The 16,573-nt window shown below is 38.9% G+C and overlaps 1 protein-coding gene across 1 annotated transcript in view; it reads right to left on the bottom strand.

Moving 5' to 3' along the window:
- LAMA1 (laminin subunit alpha 1) overlaps positions 1-16,573 on the bottom strand; it is a 144,579-nt gene that overhangs the window by 28,811 nt on the left and 99,195 nt on the right. The window contains exons 34-47 of the mRNA XM_034762645.1: positions 15,509-15,607; positions 14,291-14,402; positions 13,957-14,119; positions 9,991-10,201; positions 9,631-9,747; positions 9,383-9,546; positions 8,109-8,247; positions 6,554-6,647; positions 5,895-6,011; positions 4,728-4,910; positions 4,245-4,399; positions 2,186-2,329; positions 600-733; positions 131-281 (exon numbers count right to left, since the gene is read on the bottom strand). Of these exons, the coding sequence (XP_034618536.1) occupies positions 131-281; positions 600-733; positions 2,186-2,329; positions 4,245-4,399; positions 4,728-4,910; positions 5,895-6,011; positions 6,554-6,647; positions 8,109-8,247; positions 9,383-9,546; positions 9,631-9,747; positions 9,991-10,201; positions 13,957-14,119; positions 14,291-14,402; positions 15,509-15,607 (1,983 nt within the window). The remainder of the gene's footprint in view (positions 1-130; positions 282-599; positions 734-2,185; positions 2,330-4,244; positions 4,400-4,727; positions 4,911-5,894; positions 6,012-6,553; positions 6,648-8,108; positions 8,248-9,382; positions 9,547-9,630; positions 9,748-9,990; positions 10,202-13,956; positions 14,120-14,290; positions 14,403-15,508; positions 15,608-16,573) is intronic.

Raw genomic sequence — 16,573 nt, 5'->3', positions numbered from 1 at the left:
GCACAGCACACCTGACATTTCTTGGTCAATTATCTCTGTAGAGTATCTAATTGGTGCGATTATTTCTAATTGAAAAAGTATTTCTAACAGGATAAAAACCATTTACAGTATAGCATTTTCAGATTTTCACCTTGATTTGCCCTCCAAGTCCTCCAACAAACATTAGTGTTGATTTGTTTACATCCAGTACAGTAGCTGTCCCAGGAGCAGTTGCAGTTTTACTTAAGGACTTCTGATTAGAGCTCGTTTCCTCTATGTTCAATGTACCAGTTTTCCCAAACCTGACAATCACAAATACAAATGGATAAAACGCTTTCAGAAGTTACTGTGCATGGTCCCTACTTACTGCTGAACTACTTCTTGCACTGGGTAACTAAGTAGCCAGTACACTTCTATGCTGCACTAAACCACGCCTCCACATTAGGTAAAAATTCATTTGAATTTACTAGCAGAAATTGAACTTTCATTTTAATCCATTTTATAGAATAAAATATTTATGTTACTCACATTAATGGTGTCCTGGGCTATCAATAGGACTCCTAGGTGCTACGGCAATATAAATAAATAAATAATGAATGAATGATCAAAACCTCTGTTACCTGGTTATATGTATTCTGTGCCATTTGTTGTTATCAATTTGAAAATTTGGATATTCCAGTCTTGTTGCTCCTGATCCCACATCCCAAAGGAAGGCCACCTTACCACGTCGCATCTCTACTGCCAGGAAGTCACTCTGGAAAATGGTGATTCTTGCTTCAGCGCATTACATAGAGTATGTCATTTTGTTTTGTTTAATAAATTTCTTTCCAGCTGGATGAAAATCTCATAACTGTTTCTAAAACTCTTCCTATATATCCTGCCTTCATGGATCTTTACAATGAGCCAATCATGCCTAAGGCTGTGAGTTTGTCACGGATTCCATGACTTTCTGTGACCTCCGTGACTTTGCTGCGGCCAGTGTGCCTGGCTCAGGGGCAGCTCAGGCAGCCCCTGCGCCAGTCGCACTGGCTGCTGCTGGGGCAGTCTCAGGCCACTGCGCCGCACTCCCAGCGGCAGAGTTTGGTGTGGGAGGGGACAGGGGGTTGGGGCATGGGACGGGTGAGGTGAGCTCTGAGTGGCGCCTACCTGGGGGGCTCCCTAGAAGCAGCCACATCCCCTCACTCAACTCCTAGGTGGAGGCATGGCCACGTAGCCCTGGCTCCCAGCCAATGGGAGCTGCGAAGCCAGCGCTGTGGGCGGAGGCAGCGCGCAGAGCTGCCTGGCCACACCTCTGCCTAGGAGCTGAGTGAGGGGGATATGGCTGCTTCCAGGGAGCCACCTATCCCCCACCCCTGCACCTGGGCTTCCCACCCCTCCAGGGGTATATCGTAAAAGTCATGGACAGGTCATAGGCCGTGAATTTTTGTTTACTGCCCGTGACCTGTCTGTAAATTTTTATAAAAATACCCGTAACTAAAATGTAGCCTTAATTATGCCCAATGAAGGAAACACCTGCAGTAGAGCCAGCAAACTCATCCCAGTGGTATGTGTCTATTTTCCCTCTACCTTCTCCCCTCTCTTACACCTGGAATGACCTCAAAAGGTCAATGTAGAAATAACAGGAACATGAAGCACTGCCAGGGATTGTATGGAGCTATGCAAACCATGCATCTACTGGGATGGTGGGGAACTGACACTGTGCTGTCATGGGAGCCGTGCCTGATCCCAGCTCAAGTGCCTGACAAATGGTGAGTCCACCTTGTGGAAGGAGGATTCCATGCAAGATAATGTACACAAGATCACCTTTATCTTGTATAAGTATTATCACATACATTGAGCAAGGGCCTCGACATATGACCAACAGAGCCAAATCTTGCTTTCTCTGTAAGAGCAGGGGACGACCCTGGCACCAAAACCAGTGAACTGTGTGCATGTGTGGTGCAGAGTGAGGGCAAAAGGCAGGATTGCTGGATCTTCTGTTATTATCCTCTTTCCTGCAGGGTAGAGTGGGTGGCATGCAAGGATCTGTGGGGATTACATCAGCCCTACCATGGTCTGGGACAGGGGATCATTTCCCTCCTTCTCCCATATACATCTGCCCAGTCCCTAGCCTGGCTACTTGGTACAAATAAGAATGTAAGTCAAATATATTATATATTCAGAGATAGGCAACATTTTTAGTGAATCTCCACAACACTGAACTTACATTGCCACTGCTACCCAAGTAGAAGAGGAGGTTGTCAGGTTCAGTTGTTTTCACATTTAATGTTAAGATGTTGTAGTTAGTGGAAGAAATTTGGGGTGAGTAGGCACGAATACAATCTCTGTCCGCTGAGATTGCAACTTTAATCTGGAAAAAAAAAATGGTATACTCTGTGTACACAGCACATATGTCTGGAATACAGATTTAGCCTTTGGCTAGCTAAATTCAAGCCATGTGTTGAGACAACTTCATATGATTCTAAATATTTGTCAGTAGGATTAGCTACAAACACACACAACTATTGACTGGCTGGATATGAGTTGAAAAAGAGTAGTGGTTTAGACTATATAGGATAGGGAAGAAAGAGGTGCCTCAGAACCTACTGGTCTAATCATGGGATTTAGAGCCAGAAATTCATCATCCAATAATAAATCTTGAGCTTGAGGGCACATATGAGGAAAAACACTCTATTAATAACAAAGAAGACTGGAAGTCTTGAGAAAATGTGAAAGGTCTCAGGGTAACAAAAATAAACAAAAGACAACAAACCTTGGGGTTTACAATGAGACAAAAACAAGATAGCTAAAAATCAAATAGTCAAAGCATCTGCAAGAAATAGCAATGACAGAATTTTAAATTACTAGCAAAAAAAATTAAGTAATTCTTTAGAAAATCTGTTTAGGAGCCATTTAAAAGTTTAATTTAATAAAGATGCACTTACATGGCAGATTTCTGACTCAGATTCTCATTGTTACAAATATTGGGCTCATTGCTACAAACACTTGGGCACTCTGCTAACTCTAGTAGTTCTGTTGACTCACATATCTGAGAGTTGCATGATCCCGAGCCCATCTCTATTTCTAGTAAAAGCAAAATCAATCAGACTGAGGTGCAAGACATCAGGATAGCTCATCTTCAATGCCCAATTCAATATTATCTCTAGAAATTAGTTGCAATGATAAAAACCCTTATCTTCACCAAATTCTCAGAAAAATAAAGATTACAAGGGAATAATATGAGTCTTTAAAACTGAAAGAAAGGATTTTACTCATAAGAGTTACACCTTTTTCCCTTAGAAACCTCGGTAGTCTATGATACACCAGAAAATACTACTTCCATTGTTCTATACCAGGCTCATTAACTTTCCATGATCAGTAGATTGTGAAAAAGAAGCATTCATGTGTATGCTGGGTTTTATTGAAAGCACCAAAAGCCTGGATATTTTTTGTCTTTTAAATCTAAAATTTCCCTCTGCCTTAAAATATGCCCAGGCTTAAATCAAATGTATGGGGAAATGTTACTGGTTTCAAAAACTCTCTTTGTGTTCTAATTATAACAAGATATAGTTCATAATGTGGTTTAATTGCTTTTGTGACTTTGAAGTGGATCAAAGTTTCAAAATGACCAATGTATTAATTTGAAATGTGGCTATTTTGTATGGGCAGCAGCTTCTAACAAAAAACAAAAAAAGTAAGGGTTTAAGTATGTGGATTTGGTTAGATATGTTTGACAATCTTATTGACAGAATTGATGCTTGCGTTATGATTCATTCAAGGAATCTCATCATAATCCTTTATATCACCGATAAATCCATTCCAGCCTCTCACACCAACTCCCTTCCAAAAGCCTGGAGATGCACCCCCCCCTCCCGCTACAAAAACAATGCCAGCTCTATCCCCTCATTTGTCCATTGCTCACACAAACAACTCTTTTCTTTCTGGCACATGGCATTGAATTATTTTTAAAGGAGATACTCCCTTAAAAGTAAGAGGCAACGGGGAAAAAAAGAACAGGGAAATAAAACCACAAAATCTCAGCGCTCTGACAAACCACAGAGGCAAAGCGATCATAGCTCAAAGTCCGAACTCACACCAAATGCCTCAGTATTGCAGTATATGAGATATTGATAACACCAATCACTTCTGTTACACCAAAGAACAACAGGATGGGTGGGTTAAAGAAGGAGTATAAGGCTTTTTGCCTTTAAAATATTTTTTTGTTGAGGAGGCACAAGGGAAACCAATGAACTTGAAGCTAGAAATTGCAGGAAAGATGTACTTACAGATGCTGCCTGTTTGCGGGCTTGACTGATGAGCTCTTTAATTTCAGACAGATTTCTGCTCAGGTTCTCTTCCAACATTTTCAGAGGTTTCAGCCTGTCAAATAAAAGATTGGCTTGTGCTTCCACTTCTTTAACTTGTCTTTCAGCTGAGGCTGCTGCCAAAATAAGAATGAGACGTTCAGACAGGTTGAGAGGGAAATTCATTATTCATTCCTGAACTGCATTGGCCAAAATGGTATATTTGGGGTCATTTATTTCAGTAGCTTTAAACATCAGAGAGAAAAAATATACACATATAAAAAGCTTATGTGATTTCTATGTATTCTGTTTAAAAAGGAAATTTACAGCTAGTGCATTTTTATTTAGTCGGGCAGAAACTTTGTCCATCACACTAGCCTTACTTTAATACTAATTAAGTTTAAATATTAGAATCATTTCTACATGCAATGACATTTCTACTGTGCAATGAAGCAGCTAACTTACCAGCTTTTGAGGAGTCCATTATAAGTTCATTGGTTTTCCTCAACGTGTCATTAACCTTGGACAATTCAGAAGAAGTGTTCAGCAGCTTCTGATTGAAATCCACAATGTGGCTTAAACCAGCAACAGCACTTGTGTTAGCCGACACAGCCAGCTCTTTTGCTTCAAAAATTTTGTCACTGGTATCTGAAACATATTTACATTTAACGATTATTTATATATCCCAATTATCAGAAAAGTAATTTTTCTTAGAGGTTTAACAGAGTCATGTAAGTAGAGACGGCAGGGTCAGGTCCATAACAAATATTTCAGGCTTGACAAAAAGGAATCATTCTTGGCATTTTAGTCTGTATTGTTATAACAACATGTTAAAAGCTTTATAATGATTATAATTGATGGCAGAAGTTACATTTTTAAAGATTTATAAATTGGCTGAAAAAAGTTATTTTCTGGCTGAGCCCTTATATGTAAAATATCATCCCATGGAGCAGGGGTTCCCAAACTTGGTTCATAGCTTGTTTAGGGTAAGCCCCTGGCGGGCTGCGAGATGCTTTGTTTACCTGAGCATCTGCAGGTCCTGCCTATCACAGCTCCCAGCGGCTGTGGTTCGCCATTCCCGAACAATGGGAACTGCGGAAAGCAGTGGCCCGGCCCAAGCCTCTTCCCACAGCTCTCATTGACCTGCGGACGCTCAGGTAAACAAAGCGTCTCACAGCCCGCCAGGGGCTTACCCTAAACAAGCCGCAAACCAAACATTTAAACTGTTAAACATTTTAGACTGTTGTTATGGGAAAGCAAAACAATTAATCTCCAGTACAGTTTTTTCCATTTAAAGCTGATTAAGAATTTTAGGACCTGATTCTCTTTTTCACACAGTACAGTTTTGCAGCAATATAGTTCCATTGCCTTCAGAGTTACTCCTTATTTACACCTGTGTGAGAGGAGAAACAGGCTATAATCTTTACATCACAATGCAGTTTCACTGTTTTCCATGTTAATTAAATAAATGGAAAACATCTAATTCAAATTCCTGTTAAGACAAGAGGCTAAATCAGCCTCCAGTCTGATTTATTGCTAGGCTGCTCTATCGGACTTCAGGAAGGATTATATTGTGTTTGTATCAGATGGCATTGCAATAAGGACATGTGTGTCAAGATACATTTCACTTACCATTAGACAATGCTCGCAGTGCCAGCAGTGAATCATTAAGCTGGTCAGTAATTTTATGAGCACTCTCCTGAATCTTTTCCACTTTTTTTTTCAATCCATTCAATCTAGACACAAGGCCTGTTGGAATAAATAACTGTGATTGTTCTATGCACATACAAATGTTAGGACCATACAGTCCAGACTAACCCTACATTTTAAAAATATTTAATAAATTCAATAATTGATCCAAGGGAGCTTTTTTGTTTTCTTAAACAGAACAAGTATTTCAGCAAATGCATAGAAGTGCAATGTGAGTACAGTATATGCTTCACACTGCATATTGATCACATCGTCAGTTACTATATCACAAGTCCATGAAGATTTACTCAGAGTTGTCCTTCTTGGTCAGGTCAATCAGTTTCGATGAGAGAAGAGATGAAGGGAAAAGGTTTACTTTAAATAATCACAAAGGAAAATTACTTTCTTCATTTGCCAACAAAATAGGACAATAACTAAATTTATCTGGGTTACATTGTTTTACTCTTTTACTGTATATACCTGACTATATAAAATGTTTAACTTTAACTTACGTTCATTTAAAAAAAAATTAAAACTTTGTTAACAGTGCAGGAATAATGCTATCAAAGTACCATTAAGATTGTACATTCTATGAAACTGACCTTCATTTTTCCTCTTCAGATTTTTTGTTTCATTTAGAAATTTAGAACTAAGCTGTAAAGTTTCTTTCCCAAGAAAATCAAGAGATTGCTCTGGCTGAAAAAACAAACAACATTTGATATTTACTATATATGAAAAGAATAGGTTCAACTGAAAGAAATTCTAGTATCTATTGCTTTTTAAAATCTATTATTTGTCTAAGAGTGAATAGAAAATCCAATTTCACAAACTGTATGACTACATAACACAAAAATAATTAATCGGTGAATTATGGTGAATCTCAGCATGATGAACATTATTTACGTGTTTCCAGTAGTGCTCACAATGTGCTATGCTTTTTCTAAATCTAAATGAGGCACAACCCCAAAGAGCTTACAATTGAGAAGAAAAACAGGAAAAGAGATAAAGACGGTTGTATGGGAAAAGAGTACAATATAAAAGTAAAACAGTCAAGTTCATGTCTTGGTAATCCGATGTTTTAACAACAACCGGGAATCTGGCACAAATTATTGAAGATGGCAAAACTAGAAGAAAAGAGAATAAACATCCAGTGGAGAAAATACATGTGGTCACGGAACTTTCTCCTGAGGTATTCAACTGTATGGAAGCAGTGGGGAAAAATCTATGATGGGTGTGAGCTGGGGTTAGGTGTAAGTGGAATAAACTTTGAGATGGCAGAGATGGGCAAAGGGGTCAGGGTTGGACAAGAGGGTGAACCAGAGGAAAGCAACAAATGAATCAATGGAGGTAAAAAAAAAAGGGCTGAGGGAAGGACTGACTGAAGTAGAGACGTGATGGGTATTTGAGGTCTGCAAATCTAAGAAAGGCCAGGAAGTATGGGACTAGAGGATCATTTTGAATTAAATAAGCTGGTGTTTGAAGAGAAAAAGAGAGACAGAGAATTCTGATATTAAAAGATTGGACCGGGAGCAGAGTTTAGTGAAGTTAGTGGGAGTGAGTGGGGAGCTGGTCCAGAAATGAAGGTCACACAAGGAGAAGAGGGGAGGAGATCGGCAACTCAGACTTCAGAGCCCTGAAGCTGAAGTAATCAAAAGATAAGAATAGGAAGCTGTGATAAGAGGAAGAGAGTCAGGTGTCAGGCAGGATGGAAGATGAGTTAAGAGTAATAACTGATGATGGATACATGGAGGGAAACAATAACCAGTGGACAGGGCCATTTTTGCCGCCTCAAGCAAAAAAAAAAAAAAAGCCGCCCGAACTGCCAAAGCGAAAAAAAAAAAAAAAAAAAAAGGCCCGAACTGTACTGCCCCAAGAATGGACGGAATGCCGCCCCAGGCACGTGCTTCCTCCGCTGGTGCCTGGAGCCGGCCCTGCCAGTGGAGCACTGCTCTAAAGTGGAAGAGGAGTGAGAAGAGTGCGGAGGAAGAGGTTGACGCAGGGTAGGGTGTGTGTGAGATGGTGAGAGAGTGGCTGCTGCAGAAGTGTCAGACAAGGAAACAGATTTCAATGATTGCAGGGAGGTAGCAGCATATAAACAGGTATTCAGAAAAGAATCAGAAGCAGAGGGTAACTTAAAATCCCAACATGGATACTTACTGAGTCCAAGGGGTTAGTTATAACTCTAGAAGCATCATCTGCCAGATTTTTTGTTCTTTCAATCAGACTTGTAATGCTGGAGTGGGCATGGACAGCATTTGTTGCATTCAGAGATACATTTCTTACATTTGAGAGACCACTGCAGTAGAAAAATATTATACATCCTTTATGCAAGTGTCTTAACCAGGCAGCATGTCTCCAGGTTTTGAGTTATCAGATGTACATGTTTTCAGAATACATACAGCATTTTGAAAGAATGAGCACATTACACAACGTGTTTCACTTGATTTTTTTCTGGCTTAAGTTCTGGCCTACTTCAGTTTTGTTTTGTTTTTTTAAACTTTTTGTCTTTAGTGTGTTTTGCATTTTTAAAACCTTACGATCAAATGTAACATTTTCCATTTAAAAAAGCAGATCTCACACACTAAACAAAAACAAAACAGAAATAGGGGACTACAAATTCAATGTACAGCAACACAGCAGGCAGGATAGAACTGAAATATATTCTGGATCAAATTCTACCTGGTTACAGTTGTGCAGCCACACTGAAGTGAATAGAGTTGTACAAGTATAGCTACAAGCATAATTCTCTGCTTTCAGGCTTACAATACACTTGTGCTTTGTGACCTGGCTTCATTTTAAAAACTTGTACTGTAGAAGAAAATGGGGATAGCTGGTATCTATTTTCATATCGATAATCAGAAAGTCTTTCCAGCTAATAACTCTTGGGGTTGATATTGGATGAGCTCTGAGAATATAAGGAAGTTTTTAAAAGTGCTTCTATATGTAACCTTGAAGGTGTAACCTGCCCATTTCTGAGGATTATGATGTTATGAGATGGAAGCCTAACAACAATTATAGCTTTTTGATGGAGTTCTTGAATACGTTGACAAAAAAGTATTTATATAATGGACATAACCTTTTCATGATAAAAATAATGTTTCTTTCTTAAACATTTGAGTATTTTTTACCACTGACAGCTATATAAAGAAGCTAGGTCACATAGTATTCACTGAACATTTATTAACTTAAAAACTAATTACTTTACAAATGATCATTCATGTGAATTGCAAGACTAAATCAACCTATTCTGCATCATTAATAAAAATACCAGTCACTTCATGAAAAGTAAAAGTAATTAAATTTATTGCAGTTTTAAATGAAAAAAAAAACGACCTGCTCCCTTAACGGACTAACCTATTATCCATTTAAATTAAATCTGGCAGTAATTTAGATGAAGCTTCTATTGAGATCATATATCTTGGTGCGCTCACCTATCTAGCGCTTCTGCAAGTTTTTGAAATTCAGCTGCATGATCCTCTGCTCTGTAGACTAGATCAAGTGCTCCCCTCGTGGACATCTGCATGACCAGGTCATCTACATGATGTCTTAGTTTGGCATTCCATAGGACCAGTCCATCTCGATGGATCTCTAGATTCTAAACATTGAAATTATTTCCTTTATCAATTAATCAAATGCAATTCACTATATTAAATGAATGTTAGACAGTTTAGTAACTTACTGAGGTAGAGTTCTTTACATCTGTGGCAAGGGCAGCAGCAACATCCATCAATACTTTCCCTTCTTTAATTAGCATGATGGAAAGATCCTTGTTTTCTTGTATGTTTAGCTTTTTATCCTGTAGCATAAATCAATTGTTTTATGGTACTCTGTAATGTCAGCTGGTGCAGATGAACTCATCTGCTACTTAACCCTTCCCACTTTGAACACATTGCATGGTTTCTATTTGGTCTACTAGAATATTACAACTATTAATATTTGGAAAAGTCTATGGATTCATTTCAGTCTGAAAAGTGAGGTATTTAAAACATGTTATGCATCTGATATTTATTATGCAACAATGTGGAATCTCCAATCTTACATTTAACTCTGCCAGGTTGCTGTAGATAAGAAAAAGCAGACGGTTGGTTTCATTGGTGTTAGTGCAAGCCTCATTCACCAGGTCCTGGGCTTCTTGTAATCTGATGTTGTGGTTTGTTAAGAGATGGCTTGCACCTTTTTTAAGTTCTGCAAGTTCCTGCTGGGGTTTGAGATACTCTTTCTGAATCCGTAACAGCAACCTCTCTGCAGCACTGATAAACAGAGAGCAAACAGTAAATAAAAATAGGAAGAGAAATTTAGGTATGTTTTCTTAAGGAAGGAAGAACAAAAAACAGGATTACATAAACTTTGCAGCTCTAACAATTGCAACCAACTTACACATAACCTTATACCAATTTTTTTCATCAACAATAAATACTTACAACAATAATATTTATTATACTTGTCTCACGACTGATAGAAGACTAGAAATTGCTGGTTTGCGTTTGCAAACAATACAACCTTGCGGTTTATCAGTTTCATCCTTGCCCGGTAGTTACAGGGAAATGGGTACTGTAAGCCACTTTTGAGGACCCTTTGGACTGCATTTGGCTGAAAAGCTCCATTTGGGTTACCTTTGATTTGAAAGCCTGCATAGATTTCATGCATCTGGAAAGGTTCCATGTCCTACCTCAGACATTTGTAGTTTAAACATTTTTAATCTAGGATCAACATGCCAAGGGTGTAGGAGGAGGCACTGGAACATACTGATAATCTGAGCAGCAATAAGTCAGCAGGACATAATGGGATATACCCCAGGCTTCTGAAGGAATTTAAAAATAAAGCGGCTGAACTGCTAAAAAAAAAAAAAAGCAATCTCTTATGAAAGTCAACTATCCCACCAGAGGAAAGTAAGTATTGTACCTATCTTCAGAAAATGGTGCTAGGTGTGATTTTGGAACTACAGCCCAAACTCAGGGAATTAGCCAACTGCTAACTGCTTGCAATTATTCCATGATCATCCATTACCAGGATTTTTGTATTTTACCCAGAAGCATTTGATACTGCCCACTATCAAAGGGAGGATACTGAACCTAAAGTGCCATTGGTGTGACCCTGAACGGCAATTCTTGTGTAAGATGGATACGCATTTATATTTTCATACTATTGATCCACAGTCCATACCCTCAAAAGCCATTGTTTCAAATTATAACAAAATACAGGAATTGGTAGAATGAAGCTACAGTGCAGTATTTTACAAGGCAGTATTCCCCCAATACTTGAGTGTACTGTAATAAGGTTATACTGTAGTTCAGGAATTTTGTCTTATATAGCAAATTTAGAGAGGCTTAAGTTATATTGTTTAATGATATATCATCATAAACAACATTTACCAAGATCCATGGGTAACTATCTGCTGCCTGACAAATGCACTGTCAAACTGCTTTTTAAAATTAGCTTTGAATTTGTAGCTGTAGAATATGATAAATTCTGTAAAGCAAACTCTCATGCTGCTAGCATAAATCTCTTCTTCAGTGTGTGAAAGGACACTTACCAAAGATCTTTCAGAAATTTCTACTGAAAGCCTACAATTGAAAAAGTTAACTTACAAATGCCTTATATAAACATCCCAAACTGCTGTAAAAGTCAGAAAGATTTTGTAATGGGGTGTTCTCAGACACTTTCATAAGGCCAGGAAGCTATTCCCAGTCCTAATTCATTATAACTATAACCAGGTTTTATTTGTAGTCCATTTTCATGGCCATCTGGCTCTTATAGAAATTAATAGACAGGAGCAAGGCAAGCATGAGAGACAGGTGAGCAAAGTACAGTATGCTTGGCAACCACACTATTTGGGGATCACATATATAAATCCATGGTACACCCACATCTTGAATACTTTGTGAAGATGTGGTCGCCCCGTCGCCTAAAAATATATATTGGAATTGGAAAAGGTTCAGAAAATGGCAACAAAAATGATTAGGGGGAGGGATAGCTCACTGGTTTGAGCATTAGCCTGCTAAACCCAGGGTTGTGAGTTCAATCCTTCAGGGGGCCCCCTTAGGGATCTGGGGCAAAATCAGTACTTGGTCTTGCCTAGTGAAGGCAGGGGGCTGGACTCAATGACCTCAAGGTCCCTTCCAGTTCTAGGAAATAAAATAAATAAATAGAGATATTGTATTTTATTTATTAGGCATATGGAATGGCTTCAGTATGAGGAGAGATTAATGAGTCTGGGACTTTTCAGCTTGGAAAAGAGATGACTAAGGAGGGATATGACTGAAGTCTATAAAATCATGACTGGTGTGGAGAAAGTAAATAAGGAAGTGTTATTTACTCCTTCTCAACACAAGAACTAGAGGTCACCAAATGAAATGAATAGGCAGCAGGTTTTAAACAAACAAAAGGAAGTATTTTTTCACGCAACGCACAGTCAGTCGGTGGAACTCTTTGCCAGAGGATGTTGTGAAGGCCAAGACTATAACAGGGTTCTAAAAAGAACTAGATAAGTTCATGGAGGATAGGCCCATCAATGATTATTGGGCAGGGATGGTGTCTCTAGCCTCTGTTAGCCAGAAGCTGGGAATGGGTGACAGAGGATGGATCACTTGATGTTTACCTGTTCTGTTCATTCCCTCTGGGGCACCTAGCATTGACCACTGTCAGAGGACAAGATACTGGGCTAGATGGACCTTTGGTCTGACCCAGTATGGCCATTCTTATGGTCTTACGTTCACATTAACATATGAAAATATAACTATTTAATGGGAATATGACACAGAAGTAGGTCCAAGTGCACTAGGGAACTTCTAATGGGCAGTAGCAGAGTCCACACAGACAGTTCATGCACAGCACGCTAGTGCACTCTATATTTACACCCTAGCTTGCCGGGCACTAACTCTCCATTTAGATTAGCCCTGGCAAGCATAGACAAACACTCTTCCTAATCCAAAATATTTTAAAATAAAAGGGTGGGATATTCAAAAGCACTCAGAACTGGTCTACTTCTGTACCCATTAAAGTCAAGGGTCAAATTCTTATTGACATCAATGGGAACAGAGTTAAAGCAATAAAGGGCATTTTTGAAAACCACACCCAAATTCTGAAAAATTTGGTGGTTAGATTTCCCAACTCTGGCAACAAAGAATCTAAAACTGTCTTCAAAGGAGAAACAAATAAGGAGAAAGCAATGTGAAATCAAAGCTATGACTTAGAATAAAAGCTGAACGCTCAAAATAAATGTTGAGGTTTCACCTATAAAATATATGCTACACGCACATCCATACCAGCAAAAGGCTATTTCCTTCCCCAGCTGGGCTTGCAACAGGAGGTTGACTGGAAGACAGGGAGAATAAATGTCCCACCCTACACACACACACACACACACACACACACAAATTACTACAGCCCTCAGGCTACCGTAACTCCTGTTTCTGCTGTAATCCCACTATGGGGGGCAGTGAGCTGTGGAGCTGCACAATGGCATACAAACCACCTCTGTCCCTGTCCTGGACTGTGCTAAGAATCCTGCTGTGTTTGAATGTGGGAAGAACCCCTGTGGAACTGGGCATGATGGTGCTTAGGGATTATGGAATCCTTATATGTGTTTCAGAGATTTGATCATGCACACTCCAGTACAGCAGAGCAACACCAGTCATGCTGCACCTCAGGCCCTAGAAAACTATGGAAGAGGGAGCAGAACTTTGGTCAGAGGTAGTAAATCTATCTCAAAAGCAATTAGACACTTTCCCCTGTAACACAATTCCATAGTATGTGCATCAAGACCCTGGTCTGGAGCCCATTGAAATCAATGGGAGTCTTTGGATCAGGTCCCAGCTGTGCATTGAGACTCCATTTAAACTATGGCCAACGCCATGCATTTCAGTTTCCAGTTCCCCTCATGACAGAACTTCATAAAATTTTGCCAATACTAAGGAGACACTGGACCATTTTTTCTCTCAGACATCCCTACACGAATGATAGATTGTCCATGAATAGAGAAATATCAATAAGACAGTAGGTTTACTTTAGTACAGTGGTGACATTTTGGTCCTGCTGCATGAAATGTCTTCTGCGCATTGCTTCCAGCATGGTGGAGATATCTTCCTGCAGACTCTGAGATGTACTGTTTGACAACTGGAAATCCAGAGCCAGCGTCTCATTTAGAGATGCAGCCACTTCAGCAAGTACTAAATGGGAAGGAAACAATTCAGTCAAATCACTGAGACAAAATAAGACGAATCCCTTACACAAACAACATAAACACCCTCTCTTTGCAAACAGTTCTCACAGTTTTACAAAGTGAATACATTTTTATTTCAGTAATGTAAGTTGCCATAGCTTACAATCAGACACATTACCTTTGATGGTTGTATGCAGTGTGTCAATAAATACAGTCAAATGTCGACTCTCATTCATGGTTCTTTGAGTTGCATTGTTGAGCTGCCAACCTCTCTCCAATATTCTAGTCAACTAGCATAAAAATAAATAAATGAATGTTTATGATAAACATTTAAAAAAAAAAACAATTTTTAGATTGATCATTTCCCTCTGATGGCTTTTCCACTGAAGGAAAAACATTTCTAAGGTTAGCAATGAATTGCGTGAGAAAATGATTAGCAGTTCTTGAGGAGATAGACCAAATTGGTTTGGTGGATTTCTAGTATTTGCCAAGCAGATGCGATGAGACACCTTCATTAAGTATTCTGCCAGTCCGAAATTTAAATATCAGTGAAAAACTGTTATCGAAGTTGTTGTCACGATCAACATTATTACCCCCAAAGGGAATACTTTGAAAAACTGACATTTTTTCCCTTTGACATCAATGCTATCTTAAGAAAACTATTTTCCAGACACGACATCTCTGGTAATTATAGCAATATGGTCACCACTGCAGCTGTTGAATTAAATTAGATATATAGGAGGGTATATGTGGTCAACAAATGACATCAGATATCTCCACCGAAGGATATTTCTATTCACATTTTTACTCTTTAGGAGACAAAATCTTACTCAAGTAAATCGCCTTACTTCACTGGGAATTTTGCTTGAGTAAAGACTTAATACAGACTTTAGTATTTTCACATTTATTTCAAGTTTGTTCAATTTACACTCATTTTGTAAGAAAATACTACAGAAAAATTGAAGTGTAAGACTTCTTGGAAAGTGTCCAACAATGACAAAAGATTAAATAAGCCTTCGGGTCAAAAACAATGAAAAGAAAATATTTCCATTTCTTACAACATGAACCACTGAAGGATCATGATACAAAAGGAGCACCTTACTGAAAAGTCTTCTAACAGAAAAACTATAACCTTTCCATACCATAGGATTTTTAACCATTTTGTAGAATTTAAGAGACTATTATATCTCTGCTTTAGAATTATATAGAATAGCACAAAAACCTATAGTATCCTTTATTAATTTTTATAGGTTTTTAGAGTAACTTCTATAAAACCCTATTACCTTCCTATAGAATCCTATTGCTTCAGCTCTGTTACATTCTATAAAACTTTTCCATAAGGGGTTCCTCAAAAGATCACTCTGTTTGGCTATGAATGGAAGTGCAGGGTACTTGCCTCTTTGTGCAGTTGATCTGTGCCTCCTGATACATTCACAAGACCTTCTTTTGCCATCTCCAGTGAATAGATTGGATCGTCTCTAGACAATAAAGACCCCTGAAAAGAGTAACAGATTGACATTTAAGGTCTGGGGGTTTTTTAGCCCGGCTTTCATGAGGCCACCACCATTTTTGTGTGCAGAAAATTGTGGATACAAATAACTATGTGCACAATTTAGGCTATCTTTACGTTTAAACACCTGAAACTGATGCAACATAAACTAAGCTGAGAAGTATTGCTGGCGTACAAAGGTAAACCATCCGAAGAAGTGGGCTGTAGTCCACGAAAGCTTATGCTCTAATAAATTTTTTAGTCTCTAAGGTGCCACAAGTACTCCTGTTCTTCTTTTTATAAATGTATACAAAATGACCTGAAGAGGCTTGTCTCTTTCACCAACAGAAGTTGATCCAATAAAAGTTGATCCACCCACCTTGTTCCTTCATATTTAGTACAAACAAGGGTGCCACAAAATATTGCTTCTCAAAAGGTATTAAGAGATGCAATATATAAAAGGTATACACACTTGGGCAAATGTGGATTTCTAGACAGGTGTAAGAGTCAACACCTCACTATCTCTTTAAGTTAGCATATGCCCAGTATGGTCCAGTTCCTGGTTTCAGATATATAGTTCCCAAAACTGATGGGCGCAGTAAGCTTTGTAGCAAGGAACACTGCGAAGATGTGTCAGGGAACATAAGTGGCCCTTCCCTCAGAACAGGGAAAGACTAGGGAAAGACCAATACCTGCTATGATTCTTGCTAAGCAGACAGACAGACACTTACTGGGAAAGGACCAGAAGCAGTACCTCTGGGTTTCTCCAGGGCAAGGCCCTTGGAAATCCTGGCAGTAGCTTTTGAAGAATCATAGACTTAAGGTCAGAAGGGACCATTATGATCATCTAGTCTGATCTCCTGCACAACGCAAGTCACAGAATCTCACCCACCCACTCCTGTATCAAACCTGTGTCTGAGCCATTGAAGTCCTCAAATCATGGTTTAAAGACTTCAATGTGCAGAGAATCTT

Source organism: Trachemys scripta, chromosome 2, assembly GCF_013100865.1.
Source record: "Trachemys scripta elegans isolate TJP31775 chromosome 2, CAS_Tse_1.0, whole genome shotgun sequence".
NCBI classification, from domain to species: Eukaryota; Metazoa; Chordata; order Testudines; family Emydidae; genus Trachemys; species Trachemys scripta.
Note: the sequence above shows the minus strand (reverse complement) of the source record. Positions and strands in the feature narration are given on the sequence as shown.